This window comes from Garra rufa, chromosome 5 (genome assembly GCF_049309525.1).
Source record: "Garra rufa chromosome 5, GarRuf1.0, whole genome shotgun sequence".
Classification (NCBI taxonomy): Eukaryota; Metazoa; Chordata; class Actinopteri; order Cypriniformes; family Cyprinidae; genus Garra; species Garra rufa.
The window spans coordinates 44,833,102-44,857,945 of NC_133365.1; the positions used below are offsets into that span (position 1 = coordinate 44,833,102).

General features: G+C 39.4%; 1 protein-coding gene across 9 annotated transcripts in view; it reads right to left on the reverse strand.

Moving 5' to 3' along the window:
- fbrsl1 (fibrosin-like 1) overlaps window positions 1-24,844 on the reverse strand; it is a 386,040-nt gene that overhangs the window by 22,399 nt on the left and 338,797 nt on the right. For all 9 annotated transcript variants that reach the window (XM_073840603.1, XM_073840599.1, XM_073840602.1 and 6 more), the window contains one exon: window positions 22,187-22,235. In XM_073840603.1, the coding sequence (XP_073696704.1) occupies window positions 22,187-22,235 (49 nt within the window). The remainder of the gene's footprint in view (window positions 1-22,186; window positions 22,236-24,844) is intronic.

Sequence of the window (24,844 nt, forward strand, 5' to 3'; positions counted from 1 at the left end):
ATATATATATATACACACATACACTGACTCCAAGCTTTTGAATGGTAAAGTGTATAATGTTACAAAACGTTTTATTTCGGATAAATTAAGATTTTTGGAGCCTTCTATTCATCAAAGAATCCTAAAAAAAATACTTAACTTTTTAAAATTGGATAATATATTAATAATAATAAAAAATGAACTGCAAATCATAGAATCATAAAATGGTTTTTCTGAAGGATCATGTGACACTGATGACTGGAGTAATGGTGCTGAACATTGAGCTTTGTTCACAGGAATAAATTACATTTTAAATATATTCAAATAGAAAGCAATTATTTTAAATAGTAAAAATATTTCACAATATTATTACTTTTGCTGTATTTTGGATCAAATAAATGCAGGCTTGATGAGCAGAAGAGATTTCTTTAAAAACATTAAAAATCTTACTGTTCAAAAAACTTTTGACTGGTAGTGTATTTCTCACAACAATTTAATAATTCATACCACCAATGAATAAAATAATAAAGCATTTATTTGCTGCAACAACACAAATGGTGCTGCAAAATAAAAATTATTATAAAAACAAAAGATGAAGAAGAAGAAGAAGATGAAGAGGAGATAGATTTAGGGGTTTATTCAAATTAAGAACAGTAATGCTAAGTAGAGTTGATAATTTAAATAATTTAACAAGGACTATAAATCTTGCCATGGCATTTTATGCCTTACAGTGCTCTCAAGCTTCGAAAAGAACGCCGTTTTCAATCTGTAACATCAAACAGGCAACAAAAGAGACCCTTAAGACTGAGTGCAATCACAGCAGAGCTATTAGACACACAGACAAGAGCGCCCTCAGGAACACCCACAGATTTGTAGAGGTCGAAGGTCACATTCTGAGGAGGGAGTGACACTCCCTTGGGATGTGTTGGCATCCCTGTTCACCAGATGACACTTCAGCGGACTATTGATCTATCCTCTCCCCCTGCAGCTTCTCTCATGGTACAATCCCTCAAGGGACTCGTGCCTACTGCGGTAGGAACCACCACTAGTGTCGGTAGGGGTGTGCGTACTCATGACGGATGGTTCTAGCAGAGGCAGGGTGACCCAAGCATCGCCTCACAGCTGTCCCACTAAGATATCCTTGACCTCTGACCTCATTTCAGGCTCAGACAGCCGTCTTGGAACATCTGGAGAGCTGTCGTACTATAGCCAGTACACACACACAGAGACATGAAGAAAGTGTAGACAGATGGCTGTAGCTTCCAGAGAAAATTCTTTCCAGGGTTTTGCAAAAGTGTTTCATATTATAAGTGAATTTTGTAATGTACTTATGCTCAACACTTGTGCAGCTAATAGCAAGGAAATGAATCAAAAGAAACAAAATCATCAGCAGATGAAATGCAGGCACTCAAAATGAGTAAAAACTTGTCCATGACTGTCTTTAAGAGATCACCCAAAAATAAAACTTACAGAACACAAATTAAGATGTTTTTTTGATGAAATCCGAGTTTTCTGACATCATTAAAATAGTCCATGTGACAAAAAGAGAACAAAAATAATGACTTTATTCAACAAATTTCTTCTCTTCCGTGCCAGCCTTAGACAGAAAGCTCTTTTCTTGGGTTGTGCATCATTTAGAAATGAATTGACAAAGCCTTTTAAATTTAAATAAATTTTGGAATTTGAATTTAATTTGAATAACAACAAGCAGGACTCAATTCTAATTTGAAAAACATCAAACTCTCTAAAAAATGGGCCAATGTACTGTTTTGAATAGATTTTCCATATTTTTCACAGGTGTTTTCCCTAATATTTGACCACGAAACTAAAGTTTGATAGTTGGTAGATAGGTAGATAAGATTCTGCAGTGCAAGACATTGTGGTTGATATCACATAGAGCATTCACGCATGCATACTTTTAAAATACAAATCATCGCGACATCATAATCGACATAGCGCTTGAGAGACACTAATCCTAATGTTGCACACTACGAATCGCGATGCAGCCGTGTCTATTTCCAGACTATTAAGCCCCCTCCATCCCCCTTCCAACAATATTCTCAACCGTCTCCTGTTGCACATGCAAATGGGAGATTATGGATTTACGTCTTAGTCGGCCTCTGTTTTATATGTAATAAAAACAGCTCATATGCAAACGGGGTCTTAAGATAAGGCAGCAGGGGATGCAAATTCTCTCAAATGACCAGGGGCCATTGATGCTTATTGCAAATACTCACACACCACGCTGCCTTCAGCCGAGAGAACTCAAGCCTAACGCTACACATCGTGAGTTCATTTCCCTCGCAAACCCTGTGGTCTATCTCTCCATCACCACTGCGTGCCAAAAAATAAACATTAATGCTCATGCACAACAACAGAAATAAAACCTCAAGTAAGAAACTAAAAGCCGCCTCCAGCCGATGAAGTCAACAAACAGAATAAGACACAGGAACTTATCTGCCGAGCAGGTGCTGCATGGAGAGCTGTCATCTTTTCACAGATTAGCGGCATCCAGACAGGAAATTCGCTCCTTTTTACCAGTCAAATCCACTGGGATCTGCATTTCATTGTGCCAACAATGAACAGAGAATGCCAAAACATCTAAATCACAACTGGGTGGGTTTCTCTAGCTGATGAAAGAGATTTCGGCTTCAGATATGTTGATAATAAACCTCAACACTGTCTCACAGCTGTCAAAACGGGATAAATTAATATATGGGGAAAATGTACAATCTATTGGTGACCATATTGGTATTGACATTTTATTAGCATGACTTATACTGTCTATTAAATCATTTTGCTGCTTAGTTTAAACACTGTATTTTGTTTATTAAATAAAAAAATATATTAAACATACAGAAATATCTTATACCCATATTATATGTGACCCTGGACCACAAAACCAGTCATAAGTAGCTGGGGTATATTTGTAGCAATAGCCCAAAATACATTGTATAGGTCAAAATGATCAATTTTTCTTTTATGTTAAAAATCATTAGCATATTATTTAAATGTTAAATTTCCTACCGTAAATATATCAAAACTTCATTTTGATAAGTAATATGCATTGCTAAGAACTTCTTTTGGAAAGTTAAAGATTAATTTCTCAATATTTTGATTTTTTTGCACTCTCAGATTCCCGATTTTCAAATAGTTGTATCTCGGCCAAATATCGTCCTATCCTAACAAACCATACGGAAAGCTTATTTATTCAGATTTAAATAAGTGAAAACAGCTATTTAAATGATTTATTGTACATGAGAAAACAATTGCATAATACATGTTATATAAGCTACCCTACAGATACACACACATACAGTATTTCTCTAGGAGAAGTTTAGTTTAAGCTCCTCTAAAGCCATCCCTACTGAGAACACAGACATGCAAAAACAGCCTGTGTGTTTCAAGACAATTTAAGGGCCAATGACAGCTGGTGCGAAGACATTGGTCCTCTATTTCCATCTCTGTTCGGGACAGGGCAAGGTGGCACCAGAGCACTCCGGGTGTTAAGCTGCAACATGTTGGCTGGTGAAGCCCACACAGAAAATCTGTGAGCGCCTACTGTTCATTTCAGAGATCTGGAAGCTTTCCGTGCCCTCCATGAACCACTGCTTCCCCATGCTGGGAACAGACTCACACTGTGCCCATATGGCTCAGACGGCATATGCCATCCTGTTTCATGCCATGCGTGATTACTGACGGACAGAATGAAGACTGGGGGGGGGGAAATGCGTTTAAGGTTATTAGCTAAAAATTAGGCGCAATGACATGAGTAACAACCATAATGCCAGATTAACTTCTTATTGTTTGCTCTGACTTTCACAGCTATGAAAAATGGCTTCATTAAATTCAAAGAAACTATTCTAGAATATTTATTGTTAAAGAAACAGTTCACCCAAAAATGAATACTCATCACTTAACCTCATGTTGTTTTAAACCTGCATGAATACAAAATAAGAAACTCTAAAGGCTGCTCTCTTCAATGCAGCTTAAATGAATGTGGAGCTTATGGACGATAGTTCATATTAATTCTATTATACCATAGCTTTATGCAAACAAAATTAAACTTAAATGGTTATTCATTGAAAATCTCGTCAACCTCCCTATTTTTCTGTTCACGAGAGAACTAGTGATGTCTGATTTGTGACTAAATAATATTAAGTCAAATCTTTCAATAAATTGATTTACTAAGAGTGTGTTCACACTTGTAGTTTGGTTCACTTGGTCCGGACCAAAAAGGAAAATGATACATTTGGTCCTGGTCCGCTTAGTGATAGGCATAGTGAAGCGTTCACAACCTGATTGGTCAAATTGAACGATGTATATTTCGTGATGTAACTCACTAAATACTCCAAACAAAAGGAAAAAGGTGCGTTCAACTTGAAGTGACTTAAATCTGACTTTTAAGTCCAATACACTTAATAGCGTCTGCTGGACTAAACACACTTATTGTTGCATGTATATGATTTTATTTTTACCACCTGGAAGTGGAACTCACAAAGGGCTCATAAAAGGCACTTTGTTGCTTCCAGTTTGCCCTCTGCTCATTTTATTTTGGATATACCGCTTGTTCCCTTCCTGAAATGTCGCACAGCGTTGCATCTTGTCATTACTTCCTGTTTTTGGTTTATTTAGAAGTATTTGGTCTGTGTTGCGTTCACATTTCATTCAAACTGCACCAGACTTCGTTTGGAAGCGGACCGAGACCCATCTTTTTAGCAGTCAGTCCGCTTGTTTGGTACGCACCAAGGTTCGGATGGCAGCGTTCACACTTACTCAGATGAACCGCACTAACAGAGTTTGTTTTATTCAAACCGAACATGACAAGTGTGAACACACCCTAAATCAGTCTAATGATTTATAATTCAAACAGTGTTAGGGAAAGAGTATCAATGAATAACAACATGAACTAACTTTGCATCCCTATTAAAGTGCCATGTTTTTATATTTTCACTCTGCTCTGATCTGGTTTAAACAACAGGAATGTGAGCAAATAACACCAGCACTTTAAATTCTGGATGAAAAAGTTCTATTCCTTTAACAGTATGCAGCACTTCTGAAACATTTGGTTTTAAGTCAGCGATAAAAATACAAGCCCTTCACTAATCTATCTGTGCCTCTGATGTGGGCTGGGCATTTCCAAGCGTCCCAGATTGTTTGTGTGGTACCACGTTGTGCCCAAACGGCTCATCATTTCATTAATTAGCTTGAGCTGCACGGTTGGCAAACGCGGCAGGCACGGCGGCAGCTGTCTGGATTGATTAGAGAAGAGGACCCAGCGCTGCAATTATCTAGATGACTGCAGACAATGGCTGTCTGCTCTAATAAAGATTCGTCTTACAGCTCAGCAGGGTGTTGGAATCAGCAGTCTCAGTCGTACACAGGCCAATACAACAGACAAATCTCGATTCCTAGGCCTTTGACATTTAGAGCAAAAGCCAAAATATGAGAACCACCCATAAAAGGCCACACAGTCAGGTTTTGTCTGAACAAGTCAGGCCACGTTTTGGGTTCATATTAGATTAACCTCAAAGCAGTGTATGGATTAGTGATATTAAATATTAAGAGTTGGCCATTTTGAGCTCATTGAGCTTAAATAACAAATATGGTACCAGTATTGTGCATCCCCATTTAGTACCATGTGACCCTGGACCACAAAACCAGTCTTAAGTAGCACAGGTATATTTGTAGCATTAGCCGACAATGTATTGCATGGGTCACAAATGATTGATTTTTCTTTTATGCCAAAAATCATTAGGATATTAAATAAAGATCATGTTCTATGAAGATATCTTGTTAATTTTTGATTAGTAATATGCACTGCTAAAAACGTTTGAACAATAGGTGTCTCGGCCAAATATTGTCCTCAATGAAAAGCTTATTTATTCAGCTTTCAGATGATGTATAAATCTCAGTTTCAGAAAATTTACCCTTGTGGCTGGTTTTGTGGTGTAAGGTGACATACATCCAAGGGGCACTCCATTCAAGAACTGATGACTAGAAGAACAGCCGTGATTATAGAAGATTCTGGAATGGCAACCATTCTCTCTCAGGTTCTCCAGCTCTGGTTTTTTTCCAGCCGACTCTCAGCCTCGCTTCACGGGGCAGCGCCAGGCTCAGCGTGGGCAATAATTCCACCTCAGCATGTCAGCTTTATTTAGCTGCATAATGCCCTTACAAACCCAACAATACCTCTTTGTTACCCTGCAGGAGAGCATCCTCTATTAGCACTGCCAGCTGCTTTTCTCCTGATTTACAGGCCGCAGAGAAAAGCAGGAGGTGAAACAGGAGGAGAAAAGCGAATGAAAAAGAAAAAAACAGGCCGAACAACATGGGCGAAAGCCATTTGGGGTAGCGAGCATTTTGCCATGGGAGAGCACAAATAAAGGTGTTCTCTAACAATGCTATCAGGCATGAACCTGTTTCAGACCCGCATGACATTAGGCGCATATAATATCATCTTTCAGCGAGTAACTGATTACTTTTCAGTGGAAGAGGAAACGGATGAATGGGAATCATTCAACGGCCCAAGTAGCATAACATGGGGCTGAAAGAGCTCTTGTGCTTTCTTGCCCCTCTTTTTATGTACCTGGAACTGCCTTTCCTATACCACGGTGAACTCGCAGGAACAATCACAGCTTGACAGGCCTTCTTCTAGCCGTCACACCTGACTTATTGTTTTGACGTAGCGGGCATAGTGGCAAGGTGGTGTAAAGGCACACTGTCAATATTTTCATTCGGATAACGTTCCCTCAAGTGCTTTTTCACTTAACCGCTTCCAGTAAAAAATGAGCATTGGACGGAAACTGCTTTGCTTTGTTAGCGTACATGCCTGCACGCACGACTCGCAAGAAAGTGCACATGTGGACAACCACATGCATGTTTTTCAAATGTCTTATGATTTTTTTTTTCCTTTCCTAATGACTCGCCTTGTGACTTTATTATGAAATAATTCAGCCATCTCAAGGCGAAGAATATCTCGACATCTTCACGCCAAATTAAACTGGATAATCGGCTTTAAGCAGAGCTGATTGTATCTTTCATAGTGTGACTTTATGGAAAAAAACTTGTTAAAGAAAGAACATGACACGGACACGGGTCAAATAACAGTCAGACCAGCGGTTGATAAAAGAGAATTTTTTTTTTAAATGATTTCACACAAAAGCATTGCTCTTTTCTATGGAACTGCTTCACAGATGCTTCACAGATGCTTGAAGTGCATTACGTCCCATTTAAAACCATACAGGGCATGTTTTATTCTGTTGTTTCTATGAACACCTTCAAAAAATATAACGCCTGAAAACCACGCTGGATGAAATTGAGATTGCATCACAGGTGGAAAGATTGTACAATATTTCCGCCAGCACTGGAAAAAATGTTTTTCATTTTACTGAAGGGGGAAATGACCCCCTAAAAAAAACATTCATTGTCACTCCACAATCTTATCATTCAATCTCTATCCTTCAAGGCTTATTTTTCAGGTAGGCTTGGGACTAGCATCTGCCAAAAAAGCTTCCGTATTTAACAGACCCCCCCCCCCCCCCCCCCAAAAAAAAATGACCCTGAAACACTGTTATTTTAGAGGAAGGAGGTCTAGGGTCCCTTTCTGAAATGCATCACTTCTGTACGAAACTGTTTTAAGAGGCGATATCCGAGTGTTTACAATAGCCAAGCGTGTCCTTTCATGTTGACAGGGGCTAAATTACAGCTCTGAGACCCTCTTAGGACTCCTCAGGTGGGTTTGACACTGGGATAAAGACATGGGATAAGGTTGCAGGGAAATATCAGGTTTGCAAACACACACTACTTTTAGGCGCCTTCAATCATGCAAGAACAGGACTAAACAATGGGGGAGAGGTATACGATGACTGTCAGTTTAGGTTTTTGAAGCTTAACAGCAACCAGAAAAATGGAGGTAAGGTGAATGTTTTGGGTCAAACATTTTGTACAGTAGTACAATGGATAATGCATGTAAAAATACACATAGCACGAGCAGTATAGTGTGATTTAAGTCTTTTGAGAAAAATCCCTCACAGCTGTTAATACATTTTTATTAGATGTTTATGTGATAGCACACACACATACTGAACATATTGTACTTCAGCCATGTTCGTTTGCGTCAAATTAAATACGGCATCTACTGACCAGGGTTTATGATGTATGAGCCTGTATGAGCCCAGACTTTAACCCATCTGTATAGACTTTAAGCAGTACAGTGGGGAGGGAAGTAATAAAGGCAGTCTGAAGGGGCAAGAAAGGTTTTGGAGGTGTGCCAGTAAAACTAATGGAGACAGGCCCTCTGTCCTGACCTCCAGCACTGCTCTGGGGGACCCGCTCAAACATGCATGTCTCCTCTAATTTCCTGTTACAGCTCTTTCGCACACACACAAGGAACAACATACTGCCTTATTATGGTCGTAGCTTATAGTGAACAGATCAGACAGAGAATAAGTCATATCTATTTTATTTCATATAGATTTTTTTTCTTTAATTTCAGACAATGAGTGCAATTTCTTCAAAACAGAACACTCATAAGGTTTACAGATAAAAATGATTGCATGCATCTAGAATCTAGCTTCTTGCATTCATGGGGCACACAAAGCACATAATAAACGGCTGTCAACGAGTAAAAGCGTTTGCTTAATGTTTAGGCAGAATGCACGAGGTGTTGCTTTTCAAAGACTGCTCTCCATGACTATACTAAATGCGTCCTTTTAAGTAGAGGTCCATCTATGTTTCCTACAGAAGTGTTTAAGTGCAAATAGGCTAGCTAAAAGCCTCCCAGAAGAGAAGCGTTTTAAAGCTGGTTTGAAAGGGAGACCCAGGTGGTTCATTCTTTCTGAAGAACCTTTGGGCCATACTAATGTTCTCACTGCTCCTGGTTCAAATTCAAGCTGTTAGGAAAAGAAAATCCATAGCCTCGGGTAGACAATAAAACACCTCAGCTGTCCATGTAGATGTTCACCAAAACCGTGCTCTGTGTCATGCTTTCAATTTACTTGCAATCACATGTCAAGAGAAGACATCCAAACCCATAATCCTCCACACCCTCTTCAAACCTTCAGGGGTTCACACCCGAGCTGAATGTATTTCTAAATGTATATTGGATTCATGTGGGAAAAAATAAAGTTTAGGGTGTGCAATCTGGCAACGAAAATGCATGTATGAATATCATGGAGACTGTTAAAATACAATTAAATTCCTGCATTGAGGTTAAAAAAAAAGAAGCAATTCAAATATTTAGGTAGGAATGCCTTATATACAGTTTACATCTGCAAAATGATAATTATTTTGCAAGGTGAAAATACTCACTGATTCTTCAGAAAGAAACACAATGCATTAAAAGCCAGGGGTGTAAACTTTTGAACAGAATTCATTTTTCTTATTTTGCCTATATATCATATATTTTTTTGCCCTTCAGAAGCCACAGAAGATACTACAATTACTACAACTACAAAATAAGTTAAAGTTACCCTGATCTTCAAATTCAAAAAGTTTTCGTGCTCTTAATCCATTGTGTTTCCTTCTGTAGCATCAGTGAGCATTGCATACAAGTCCTTCAGTTGTCCTCAGTGTGAAAAGATGGTTCTTATAATCATACAGGCATTGTTGGAAAAGGTTTCAAATACACAAAAATGCTGAAAAACCTAATAATTTGTGGGACCTGAAAGACTTTTCTGAAAAACAGCAAGCAGTTTAAACTGTTTAGGACAAACAAGGGATCCACCAGCTGTGTATCATTGAGGTAACAACACTGTATTAAGAATCAAGTGTATGTAAACTTTTGAAGGGGGCCATTTTTATAAATTCAACTCTTATTTACTCTTGTGGACTATTTGTAAATGTCTTTTATGTGAAATATCTTATTCACGTCTGCACTAAATAAAAAAAAGCATGCATTTTGTATGATGCCTCTTATTTTGATAAAATAATTAACATTTTGTAGATTCTGCAAGGTGTATGCAAACTTTTGACTTCAACTGTATTTAAGGTTATGTGTTTACAGCTATGGAAAAACTTTTCTGACAGAATTTGGGTTAATTTCTCAAAAAAGTGTAACACAATAAGGTAGACATTATGTCTGGAAACAGATCGGTATTTAAATTATACATAAATAATACAGGAAAATAATGCTAGTGGTTCAGAATTTCAACTACACCTTTAAGATAACATTACAAAACACATGAACTCCAGTGGCTATATCGCACAAAAGCTGGACTTGTTCTGTACCTGCTCATCTGTTCGCACATCTATTGCCCTCGTGCCCCCTCACACCTAGGAGAGGCATCTAGGTCTACCTCTAAATGGCTCTTCATAGTCGAGATCCACTCCTGGGAGCCTCTTATCCGGTCTCTCCCAAGTGAGGCAACACATCAGCGGGGTTCAGCGTCCCACTCTTGCGCCGCTCTCCAGCGCGGTGCTAAAATAACAGCCACTCTGGGTCTGAATGGGGCCACTGGAGAGGAAGGCTGTTAAGAGGCCTATCCTGTGCTCGGCGCAAAGGGGAACAGATGCCTGTTTGATTAATAGAAGACCACACAGACTGGGATTTATACAATTTTTCTTTCCTTCTCTTTTCAGCGCCGAGAGCCTCACGCAGAGCCGTATTTGTGCCTTAGCGAGGCTCGAAACGATTAATGACCGTCTGAACATAAAATACAAGATCTCTGCGCAACGTCTCTCGCTGAAGTGCGTCCCTCTGCGGTTTTCTACCATGTGCTGATTTCAGGGCTAATTAGCTTAACCTCACAAACCGTCTCTGAGCTGCAAGACTTCAGCGTGATGAATGCAGATGGAATAAGTGACTTCAACGCACAGAAGCATGTGTTTGAGCACAGAATACGTATAGCATTGATGAAGTGCAAAAAAAAAGTGGTTTAATAATTCGTAGCATGACATACTACAATCGCGTTAAAGCGCGTCTAAGTCGTTTGGACGACAACAAGCATGGAGGCGCTTTCATATTGTTCCTGGTCATGGAATTCTGTTCATTTAACCTCCGTCCTGTGTTCGGCCACAGAATTCCGGTCTTTATAAGATCCTTCTGAACCGGTTCCTGAAATGTCGAATCCATTACAAGCGTGTTTGCAATATCCATCCAGTCTAGCAATTCATCTCTGCCAGTGACTGAACATTATCCAAGCTTCATGTTTGGCCACAAGCAACAACCATCTGGCTTTGCGAGCGAGCATAACAACGTCCTCTGCAAATAGCATTGACTTCAAACGCAGGACACAATGAAACAAAATGCTAAAAATCTCACCCTGGCATCTCCTTCAAACAGGCGATAAAGAGCTAAGCGTACATATTTGATATTCACCGCCTATCCTGATAAAAAACATACTTACTCGCTCTCGCTTAAAAAAATGCAGCTACCCTGCAGCTAGACTGATGGTTATCCCAGCCCTAGCGGGAATGATCACACTGGGGATAGTTAAACGAGTTCCAGCAATCAACTCTTGAAAGAAACCGGTCATTAGCTGGCCCACGAGTGCTAAAATTACCCTGCGCAAATGCAGGCAGACTCCTGAGAAGGCCTGACCTCAACTTTACAAGCTGCTCTCCTCGCTGTAGGGCTGCTAGATCATCTAAAGAGCACTGTTCCATCACCGTCTGGTCCCAGGGCGGCCGTGGCACAGGGTAAGGATGGTTTTAACAGGCTTAGACCGGTAGCCCAGGGAAAGATTACTGCGAGGCGAAAGACGCTTACTTGAAGCCAACTATGGAACAATGGCTTCCCTTACGGTGGATGAAGCACGAATGGCTGCTCCTCAGCTTTCTACAGCATCAGATGTTATTATTCAATGACTGAGGTCTTGTAAATCTTGTGAAAACATGTCAAATTAGGATCTGGCGTTATGACGTTTTCATAAGCACACTTTCCCTAAAAAGTCTAATTACCATAATGCAGCTGGATGTTTTACCAGTTATACTCAATGATCTAAATAAGTATAAATTAAAGAAAGGACAACAGATACTATGAAGAGCATAAAAATAAGTACATATACACAAGTTTCTTACGCTCAACAAAATGTATTTGCTCGAACATACAGTAAAAACAGTCAGCATATTTTATTTATAATTATTTGTATTTACAAATGTTTCCAAATATTTGCATTATAATACTATAATACCTAAAGGAGTAGTTCACTTTCAGAACAAAAATTTACTAATTCATTTACTAATGTACTCACCCCCTTGTCATCCAAGATGTTCATGTCTTTCTTTCTTCAGTCGTAAAGAAATTATGTTTTTTGAGGAAAACATTTCAGGATTTCTCTCCATTTAATGGACGTCTATGGTGCCCCCGAGTTTGAACTTCCAAAATGCAGTTTAAACGCAGCTTCAAAGGGCTCTAAATGATCCAAGCCGAGGAAGAAGGGTCTAGACAAGATGAGCATTTGAGGTTAAAAAGTATATAAATTGTCCAAAACCAATCATTTTGCTAGATAAAACCCTTCTTTCCTCGGCTGTGAGGAAGCCATTTGAAGCTGCATTTTGGAAGTTCAAACTCGGGGGCACCATAGAAGTCCATTATATGGAGAGAAATCCTGAATTTTTTTCCTCAAAAAACACAATTTCCCTACGACTGAAGAAAGAAAGATATGAACATCTTGGATGACAAGGGGGTGAGTACATTATCTGTACACTTTTGTTCTGAAAGTGAACTATTCCTTTAAAAATAAAGGTCATTTATTGGCATTGATGGTTCCATGAAGAACCTTGAACATCCATAGAACCTTTCAAATGAAGAAAAGGTTCTTTATAGTCGAAAAAGGTTCTTAAAACGCTCTTCAGAATGTTTTTTTAAAGAACTGTTCAATGAAAGGTTCTTTGGGGAACCAAAAATGGTTCTTCAAAGGTATCACTGCAAAAACACTTTTTAAAGAGTGTATTTATTTATTTGCATTAAATAATAGATATGGGGTGCTTGAATATTACAAAAATAACTGCAATTTTGCTCAAAATTTTAGGGCTAAAATATAACTCAAGCATGTTTTGCATATTAGTAAAACCTCTGGACACTGTTCACTTTTTTGTAAAGCTCTCAGCCAGGTTAGTTAAATTGCTATTTGAAAGGTTACGTCTCATCAATTATGGTTTAGAATCTCTGAAAATGAAAGCTACAATGATATCAATACCCCATGCACAGTCAGCTTAAATGCAGAGCAACTGATATAGCATTTCAGAAAATGGCCAGACGTCAACAAAATCAATACACCATGTGCGGTCGTTCGACCAAATTGAAACGAAATGAAAAGGGAAACGAACATGTTGAGATGTAATATTATTTTCTGAAACGTGTTCAAAAAAACAACTCCAGCCAGTTAAGATACTAGTTACGGCCTTGGTGGTGTAGCATGGCTCTGGTGCCTCTTCATATAAATAGAACATGACAACAGAAGCATAATTTAAAACATCATAAATATTGAAAGGAAATTAAAATAATTTATGGAATAGGTCAGTCGACGGTATGTTTTTTCTGTTTGCGCAGAGCAAAACGACGGGCGGAGAGGAAGAGGAAGATAGCTTTAGTAATTGCTTTTTCTACCCCTGAAGCAGCTTCCTGCCTTTTATCAAAAAGGCAATCTCTGTCAGTAATGGCTCAATTAATAATTAAACACATGTTTTATCTCCTCCACGCTCCCGCTATTTATTTTCATCTTCCTGACAGGCAGAACTACACAAACAGGGTTAGCGCCATCAATAAAGAGGAACATTCATAACACTCGCTTTCCAGAAATGAAAGGAAAACACACACTCACAAGCCAGCTACCACAACAAATGGTCATATGCTCCGAGACGGTGGGGAGGAATAATAAAAGTTGGAAATAATAAAGAGATATGAATGCCATTCTTCCATTCCAGCTGAAGTAGCGCTTCTGTTTCAGAGCCAAGCGGGACCCAACGACATTTATGAAACACTCTGACTCCGAGAGAAATTTCCCTCGTCTAAAACGTTGAAATTATATACATATACAAAAAGCCTCAGAGTGTGGGTGTATGATATTCCTGCGAAGTCATTTATATGCTTTACATATTGGTCAGACAGGCAGGTCTCTTCCTGTTTAACAAGCCATTCTTGGACAGAGCAAGTCACAATATGGACCAGACCTTTGACTAAATGGAAATACATGTGTAAACCAAAGTAGGGCCCTATGAAATCCATTCTATTTTTTTCCAAATTCCGTTTTTCTGTTACCGTTTTAATTTTTCTGGACTCCTTTTTAATGGTTAAATTAAATGGTATTAATCAAAAAGCATGCCTAATTAAAAGAGACTTCATATTTAAATAGTCGTTTTGCGGCTTAATATTTACAAATATTAGTCCATATCGCAATTTGTTTCAAGTGTAATTAATTCATCAAAACTTTGACAAATTCCGTAAATTCTGACTGGATTCCGCAATTCCGTTCGTGTGTTCATCATAGGGCCCTACCAAAGAGGTGGAGGAGGGAAAACAAGCATTAACAATCATCCAAACAAAAGTCAAGCGTTCTGTGTTTAATAATATCAAATGACAAGCAGGGCTAAATGGCTATCCGCACCACAGTAAGAGCTTGGACAAAACAGCTGTGGAACATTTACACACAATGTACAGGCTAGAGAAACCTTGTGAGTTTAATATTAGCTGCTAATCTTGAAATATACGGCTGCCCATGTCCGGTCCATCCCCGACCGTGACTCCACGATCTCTGCGCTTCCACGATCCAACAGCTGCAAAGCTGATTAGCTGGTCAAGAGGTCAACTTCTATTCATTATTTAATGGGCAAGAGGCCACAAACACTGCATCGCTAAGGTTAGCAATACATCAGCATTAACCTCAGCGGAGGAGAAGAGCTGCATACAAACACACCGCCCTCCACCCCCCCCAATCCCTTGACCCCTACTGGCCTCCACTCATTTTTCCCTCCCTCTATTTTTCGCCCATGCAGGAGGGGAGAAAAGCGAGTGCATTTTATATTCTGAAGGGCTGAGGGGAGGGCGTGTGCGAAGGGGGGCTCCTCCGCTGAGGCGGAGCAGGGAGCAGACTTTTATTGACATGCAGCAAATAGCGGGTAGGAACAAAGGCCACTCAACGGCTATTGAATCGTGGGCCTGCAGACAGAGTGCTTGATTAGCGATTCGACACGGAGACCCTGAGCCGTGTAGCATATAATGAGTGCTTAGAGAACGACCCTGCGGCTCCCTGGGGACGGCGGCGGAGGGGAGGCCGGCTGGGGGGAGCAGCATCCCTCCTCTGCGGAATTGATTCGGCCAAATGCTATCAAGAAAAACCGTGCGACGACCAGACGTGGCTCTTAATCCGGAATTACATACGTAACGATAACGGTATGGAATGTAAATATTATGCATAATAAATTAGCTGGCTCAATTTGTTTTCATGGGTTGGCGCGCTGATGCATTTTTGCAACGGTGGATTAACGGGCGAAAACCGTACGACCGAGACGCGTTATCAATTTGATCTTCTGGGGTTGCGGTGGTGGCGGCGGTGGATGCTACCCCCCTCTTTTTTTGTTGCTTTCTCACTCTCTTTCTTTCTTTGTTCTACAGTCCTAATCCACTATGTGTGGGCCGGTAAGTTTAATGGAAACAATTTATTAAGTCCGGCTTAAAATGCCATCTGCTGTTAAGCCTTCCAAAGCCGCTAAGCTCTCAGTTTGGCCCGAAGCTGGCGGTGCTTCTCGCGTACAGTAATACGCTGTTTAAAATGAGCACAACGGGTCAAAATTAATCAGGATTAGCAAACCAGAAATCCACTTCACAAATGGCTTTCCACTACAATCTTCCTTCGCTATCCCAGCATGCCCTGGGGTTTGCCTGACAGACCTCACACACAAAATGGGTGCGTCACCGCTTCACTGATGGGTAAAATGAAGAGAAAGAGACCAACCCCCCTACCAACTACGCTTAGAGTCTCTAACCTTATTGTGGAGCTGGCAGATGCTGCACGCTGTTCTAAAACCAACAATCACCTTATATAGCTGCATTGGCTGTACTGTATCACCGCACATGGAGTAAACAACGAATGTAAAACAGAGCCATACTTCATACTTTATAGAATGATTAACTGAATGATAGATAGATAAAATGAACAAACAATGCGTCAATCATTACTGTAATGACAGAACAAACAATAGCTAGAACAATACAGTGGCATGCAAAAGTTTAGGAACCCTTGGCAGGATCTGTAAAAATGTTAATAATTTTAACAAAATAAGAGAAATCATACAAAATGCATATTATTTTTTATTTAGTACTGTCCTGAGTAAGATATTTGACATAAAAGATGTTTACATATAGCCCACAAGACAAAAAAAAACTGAAATGATTAAAATAAGCCTCTTCAAAAGTTTGGGAACCCTTGGTTCTTAATACTGTGTGTGGTTACCTGGATGATCTATTTTTTTTTTGTTTTGTGATGGTTGGTTCTGAACAGTTAAACTGAGCACTATTCAACTTAAAAATCTGCAACATCCTCATCCTGTTCAAAAGTTTTCACCCCCTTGCTCTTAATGCATTGTATTTCCTTCTGGAGCATCAGTGAATGTTTGAACCTTTTTTAATAGTTGTGTTTGAGTCCTTCAATTGTCCTTAGTGTGAAAAGATGGATCTTAAAATCATACAGTCACTGCTGGAAAGGGTTCAAATATGCAGAGTTTATTTTTTTAGAAGAACAGTGGTCAGTTTAACTGTTGATGACAGAGCAGAACAAACAAGGGACTCAAACAACCATCACAAAACAAAAAAACAGTCGTAGATCATCCAGGTAACCACACACAAGGGTTCCCAAACTTTTGAAAGGGGATTATTTGAATAATGTCAGCTATTTATTTGTCTTGTGGACTATATGTGAACATCTTGCATGTAAAATATCTTACTCAGGACAGTACTAAATAAAAAATAACATGCATCTTGTATAATCTCTTCTATTTTGTTAAAATTAGTCACATTTTCACAGATTCTGCAAGGGGTTCCCAAATGTTCACATGCCACTGTAATTACAAAATTCTAGTTTGAACAAGATAGAACGATAGCAAGAAAAACCAGGCACTGCTAGTTGGAGAGCAAGCCTTTTAAAACGTTACAAAAAGCACAGCGACCGCGGTAATTATATAAGCACACATTAGAGTAAAACTAAACAGCTGTTAAGCTGATACGAAACTTGTATGTCACCACAGTACTTGACTGAGGCCACGAAATCAATCAAATCAAGCACCGGCGTGCACGAAAGCTGTTTACAGAAACAAAGACACATGCATATTTGTGTAAGCAGCACCACATGCATGCCGAGGTATTTCCCTGTAATGCAATTCTCCAACGCAAGACGTGAGCCAAGCGAGCGATCAGCCTGCCAGAAGTTCTCCAGGGCAGACCAATTTGGGGATCAGAGCTGAGCGAGCTTTAGATTGGTCTCGGCGGACGTACTGTAATGGGACACATATGCTCCTATACCCCCAAAATCTAGAATAACAGCCTGGAGGAATAGTCGCATTCCATGGAACAAAGTCTGGACAACCCAACTTCAACAACGACAACAGGAGAACAAGGGTAATGATACTTCACATTCCTTGCCAAGCTATCTGGAAGCTATAGTCAGGAGAGTGATTACAACAACTGCAAAACGAGAGCTTTCTGACTAGGGATGGCGAAAACTAAAAAATTTCTTGACCGACCACCGAGCCTCATTAGCCGGTTGAAACCGGTTAACCGATTAGTTTAAAATATGGTACGCTATTTGAAATAACAGCCATTTCGAGCCGCGCCTGCAAATCGCAACTCTGTCGCATCTCTCTGCCGCTCTGCCTCCCTCACACACACACACACTGCCACTCACGTCACTTTTTAAAAATCCTCTAGGATATTATTTTTGTTGAAATTAAACAAACGAGTAAATTACTATTTAAAAAATTGGTTGTTAGTAGTACTGGACCAGAATATTCAAATCGAATATTCGTTCGGTGGGTTGGCATTCGATTTTAAATTTTGAGATTCAATATTCCTTGTTTTTTTTTCATACACCTTGCATCCCCCGCAAAACGGTTCTCATTTGCGCTTAAATATGAATGAAGAAGATCAGACTGCTGCGCCACTAACACAGAAACAGCAAAAAAAAAAAAAAAGAGAGAGAGAGAAAGAGAAATTGAGTAATATTTGAGAGACACTATAAAGTACAGTCGGGCCCACTTAAATGGTTTAAGCAAAACTAGGGCTGTGACTGTCGTAATGACAACTGCGCCTCTGCTTTAAATGCACGCATAGGCTAAAGCTGACTGCAAAGCCCCAGCAAAAATAATTACCATGAATGTGTCGGGGAAAAAGTAGGGAGATATTTGAGTTATTTATTAAAAAACTAGTATTTGACACAAAGATGAAGTTGACGACCCTGATGCCATTTGCTCATTGACGCGGCTTTAATACCTAAATGCATATGCATTAGGCCTATAGCTATTGGAAGAGTTTTGTTTTCGATTTGAATTATTTAAATTATTTTTTTTACAGTTTCGGATGATATATTAGTCTTACCTTTATGAGCAAAAATGAAGTTTCACATAGCGCTGGCTGGCGCTTCCATGTTCTGCAAATGGGTTTTAATTGAAATCGTGATGACTTGGTCGTTACTTTAAAAAACAAAAACTTAAATTTAACAAATAAAAAGTGTTCCAAATATATGTCTAAATTAACTTTATAACCTAAATAAACGAAAATAAATGTAATCACTTTGCTATTAAAAACAGCAGCTGTGCAATGGGGAAGAGAAAGAGAAAACAGACCGGTTCCAGTCGGACTCGGGCCAGTAATTCTGATGAGCTGTCGGAGAAGGTCCGGGCGAGGTTTTAGTAATGTTTGCAACGAATGTTTCTTAAATAGCCGATTTAACATTATTATTTAGGCTAGATTCATATTTAAATGTATTATTTATTTGATTTATTTTAGCGTTTTGTAGGCTGATTGTTCACTGACGGAAGTGCTCAAATAAACACGCACGTTTGTTAATAATGTTTGGGCCTCATTTATTTTGGGTTTCAACATAATATACATAGGCTGTGTATTTTATATAGGCTTATATACACAAACGTTATATATAATGTATATATATATTTATTTATAAATAATTTAGATATGAATCATTTATTTATATATAAACACCGCGCCATTTTTTTCGTTCTTCTTTTATTTAAATAGCCTACCCTTCACGGTGCCAGTAATTACTGTGCTAATTTCTGATTTGGGAGTGATTTGTTTGTTAAAATTTTTTAGGCTACCTTATTAAAAGTGTGTTTTGTATCACTAGCGCGGTGTCCGTTCATGAAGCGTATAAGCTCTGCCTGCGTGAGGCGCGTCGCATCCAGCAATGTTCTATTACAATTTATTAATTCTGAACGTGTGGTGTGTCCATATTGCACCAAAATGCAACACTGCACTCCCTCGGGTCCACAGCAAAAATCGTTTGGATGAACTGTTCTCGACATAATAAAAATGCAAACAGAAAGACATACAGAGATTCCTGCCTTTATTAGAGAGAAGAATATGTTCAGCCCCACCCACCGAAGCTTCGAAGCTCAAAAAATGGTATTCGGACCAGCCCTAGTTGTTAGACCGTTGTGTTCTTTTGTGTTGACATGCAGATGTTGGATAGGCCTATTGGCCCATGTGCGCCGTTGCGCGCAAAGTTTGTATATTTTAAACACTTCCGAGGATAGTGGCGGTCACGAGTCACTGGCACGGTTATTTTGGGGGTCGTGAGCTGAAAAGTTTGGGAATCCCTGGCCTAATAGACTGCAACATGATAAAACCAATGCATAAAACAGGCACCTTCAGAATGCGTAAAAGACGCACCGGCACTTTTTTTTTTTTTAACCGACTACCGACAACTTTGACCGGTTAACGTTGATACGGTCAACCACCGGTCAAACGGTCATCGGTTAACATCCCTATTTCTGACCCCTGCAAAGCTCTTGGATTTCATCAAAAATATTTTAATTTGACTTCTGAAGATGAACAAAGGTCTTAACAGGTTTGGAACGAAATGAGGGTAACTAATTAATGGCAGAATTTTCATTTTTAGGTGAACTGTCCCTTTAAACGATCATGCAACTTGATGGATTTCAAAGGCTATGAAGTCTGAATTTAAAGAGTCATGCAACTTCTTGAACATGAATTCTTTCCCTGCCAGTGATTTTTTAAAAAGGTGCCAGTCATCTATAGAATTTTAGATAATTCACAAGTTTCATGAAACTTGAACTCATGAACTTTCATGAAACTTAATCAGCATTACAAAGTCTGAAGTGGAACTGTGTATCAAAGATCAATGTCAGAAATGAAACTATTGTCAAACATCATAGGTTTCAAATGTTATGCATCCTTAGAAGATGCGTAATCTCAACAGCTTTGGTGTCAAATTGCTAGTCTGATAATATTTATTCCCTTGCAGTCCTAAATCACTTAATCCACATATTCCTACTCTTGGTTTTACACTTTTCTAATCCTAATCTGGCACTTCCTACTACGTTCTGCTTTCTCTATATCATCTCTATGTGATCCCTGTGGAGTGTATTTGCGTCACACATTAGCAGGATTTTAAGAAAGAATTAGTTTGTCTCGCCATCAGCCGTAACACAGATTAGGGTGTCTGCAATACCAACAACAACAAGCTCTTCTGTTGACATCAGAAGAGCTCAAACCATGCGCTCTGATCTACTTTTAAACATGTCAGCTGTTGCACAAGACTCTTTTCCTGCAATTATGCCTGGAAGTCATCCACAGACATGCAAAAAACTTCTTGAATTTGGACCCCGACATTAGTCACAAGTTTTACTCTTCCTCTGAGCTCGACATGTCTCTTTTCACTTCCTTATTTCTCCGTTTTCAGAGAGCGGGGGGCAAAGGCTCTCTAAAGGATTCATGCCGGGCATCAGAAGTGCGGCATTAAGCTAGACAGCTCCGTCGCACTGTGCAACAAACAGAATTCGTTTCACAACTTAGTTCCCCTACAAAACCTGGATGTGAACCAACTTAAAATACTTTTAGGGCCGACTTCCTACTGCTCTCAGTTGAACTTTTACTACTACTGGAAACAGCAAAAAGCAGCTCAGATCCACATTAAAAGCAGCAGCCACTTGAAAAGTCGAAAATACTAGGAAACAAATAAGCACCATCTCACCATTTTATAGCCTCATAGGATTTTAACAAGCTTTTAGGAGGATTACAGAGCATCTGAGATTTGCTGTCTGGTATTGAGGTTTTGAAATGTAAACCCACCCCACCCAAAACGAACCAAAACGTCTGACGGCCCACTCCTTGCTGTTACCATATTTAGTACTAGACCCTGGACCACAAAACCAGTCATAAGTGTAAATTTTTTGAAATTGATATTTATACATCATCTGAAAGTTGAATAAATAAGCTTTCCATTGATGTATGGTTTGTTAGGACAATATTTGCCTGAGATACAACTTGAAACTCTAGAATCTGAGGGTGCAAAAATCAAAGTTGTCTAAATGAAGTTCTTAGAAATGGATATTACTAATCAAAAATTAAGTTTAAATATATTTATGGTAAGAAAATTGACAAAATGTCTTCATGGAACATGAGCTTAATATCCTAATGATTTTAAACATAAAAGAAAAATCAATCATTTTGACCCATACAATGTATTTTTGGCTATTGTTACAAACATACCCCTTCTACTTAAGACTGGTTTTGTGGTCCAGGGTCACATTTAGTACTTCTACTTTCACACATGTGCAACCTAACAAAGGCAGCCTGGAAAAGATGGGTATCTCTTTGGCTCCTAAGGCCAAAAACCCTTTAACATTTATGAAAAAAAATGAGAAAAACAGAACAGCACCATTCCGGAAGGAGCAACGTTACTCTTGTGGATGGAGCATGGCTCTGAAAAACCCTCCTAGTGGCCTTTGGGAGCATAATGTATATTGTCAGGCTTTGGGGGGAAAACAGTAACTTCAACACCAAAAACATAGCCTATCAACTGCTGCCTGAAATAAAAACAGAGCTTTCTAGAACAAAAAAATTGTTTTGCTACAGTACAGTATGAATTATGACAGTATCTTTGATTCTTTGATTTCAAAACCAGTTTATGAATGGGGTAAAATGTAAAATCAAACTCAATCACATGTAAAACATCCAACGCAGGAAAAATGACACTTGCATAGCACCCACAATATATAGTCATGCTCTTACCTTTAGGTGCAGTAGGCGAGAAAAGCTTCTCTGATCCTACATCAGATGCCTGCAAAACAGAAGTGAAACACAATTATACTCTGTTCAAGTTAAGTTCCTTTTCATCCACCCCTTTTTGCGAAAGACAATAATATTGGAGGGCACTGCTGTGCCAACCTAAAGATGTCTACCAGTAAACAAAGAAGGAGAAAAACCAGAGGAGAATGACGTAAAAAGCCAATAGACAAATAAAACACTGTGCAAATGTTTAAGAGGAGCCAACTTACGCAATTTTCCACATCCTTACTCTTAATGATTTAACAAACGAACACTGATGGATGGTGACATCACAAATCCTACCCGCAGATTAGAAAAGGAAAAAGTAATCTCCCTACAAAGTGATTTAAGTGCTATGTAGACTAAACACGAGTGTGCTTTTCCTTCCCCTCCACGTACCAGAGCGTGTAGTTTCTGGCAAGCAGCAAGAAAACGAAAACATGCCATGCTCTTACAAAAACACACAGTCATTGACAGACAGGACGTAGGGTTCTTAACGAAGAGAAAGAACTCTTAAATTCTTTACACACTACACACAAGGGTGGTAAAAAAATGCCGGGACACACATTCCAGCTTTTGCTTAGAATAGAAGTCTATCAATACAAAACACACACTACGGATATAACTTAGCAAGACAGAGCAGGCAGTCATGTGTCTAAACATCTGCTTGTTCTAAGCTTCTCCTGGCATATGGTTATCTATATTATCATGTCAGTTAGAGGTGTGCGATATGACGAGTTTTGATCGTGGATGATTAAAATGTATCATATCATGCCTCCGTCTTTACATTCACTTAGAGACACTGCACTTATTTGTAAATCACAAAAGTACATTATTTGCATGTGATTTAAAGCCTTGCCGGTAAATAACGCTATTTCGACCGCGCGCTGTTCTGGCAAGTGCGTACACCTGAAGAAGCGCGTGCGCTAAAAGCCTGTCAAACAGTGCCTGATTACTAGACTAAGCTATCTTTCATGTCTGGTTTGCAAATACGGTCAAAACCACACAAGGATTACAAATAAACACAGTTGGCTATGTCTAAAGTGTAAGAAAAAAGCTGAGAGAAAAACGGATCCGTGCCTGTAGATATTAGATGCGTGCAACTCTTAAAGCGACAGAACTAAACATGCTGCCGATTGTCATTAAAGGGACATTTCACCAAAATAATTACTCAGATGGTGTCCCAAACCTCTATTACACCTACTGTACCTGAAAATTAAAGTTTATTTTAATTGTATATTATGTGCATTTGTAACATGTAGTCTATCTTTGTATTTTTTTTTTAATAACAAAGATTAAAAAAGACAAAGATTTTTATCTTCGGCCAATTTAGCCTAAACATCTGCCATTCTTTTTATTTTATGTTTTGCTACCTTGTAAGGCTTTGGTTTTAAAATAGGGAAATTAGTTTGGCTGTGCTGCTCAGACAACTTGCAAAATACTAAAACCAACATGACAAAGAATCGTGATAAAATCAGTTATTAATTTTTAGATGCAATATACTGTACGCATAGTACTTCTAGCTCCATTAATAACTTGTTCTTCAAAATGTGTACTCAGTCTAATATGCAAAACCTCCTGCGAGACCAGACCCACGGCGTGGCATAATTTCTGAGACCTCCGCTGACGTGAATCCTGGGCTACATTAATAAGGAGCTCTATTTCAGCCCCATAATTCACTATGTCAGGGGACTAATTTTTCAGCAAGCGGGATTTTTTACTACACAAGCTCTCTGTGTATGAGCGCTGGAACACTTTAGCTCACACCCCCGTAGGATTACATGAAAGAAAAGAGGTTCAGATGAAACCGGGCCCGTAGCATATGTATAAGCTTCGGGTTTGGGCAAAGACTGCGGTTAACGTTGCGCCTTTAATGTTGAAAAGAAACTTTCAATACAATGATCTGTCTATGAAAGGTATTCTTATGAGAGCTTAAAACAAGAAAGGAACTGCCAAAGCGGTAAAAAAAGAAATTTATGGTGGCTGGGTTTCACTGTTTGTATTTTTTTGGCCAGCGAGCTGTTCTTTAAACTGTGTCCCTACAGGCCAGAGGTCAAAGGTCGCTCATAACAAATTCTTTGCACTTTTACAACGCAGGGGGGCCGAGCGGTGATTAAAGTACGGAGTGATCAAACCGAGCAGGAAAGGAGAAAGAGCGAGAGAGAGAGAGAAAAAACAAAGCAAAGACCCTGTCCGCTGAAGGAAGCAGAGGGGCTATAACCATTTCAAAACGGAGGAAATTGAAGCCACATTGCTGGGAGCCAAACAGCGTTGGCGGGGCCGCAGGAGGCCTGACCCGAGAGGACGTGTGATACTGGATCTGGAGGCAGAGAGGCCAGGCCTGGGACTCTGAGATACCGAATCAGCCCTTAGTTCACTTCTCCCATTGCACTCATTAACTACAGGCTATGATGCAGCCTCCTCTGGAGCACGACCCGACTCTCACAGGAGCCGCAGAGGAAAACAGAGAGATGGACGGCCAGAAGAGGAGGAGGAGGAGGTAGGGAGGGAGTTAGAAAAATAAAAAGGTCACAGGCATGTGTTGAGACCTGCTGCCTACAGTTGTAAAGTGCCACTGGAAGAAAGAACGGGAAAGGGAAGACAGGGAGGTGAGGTCAGATT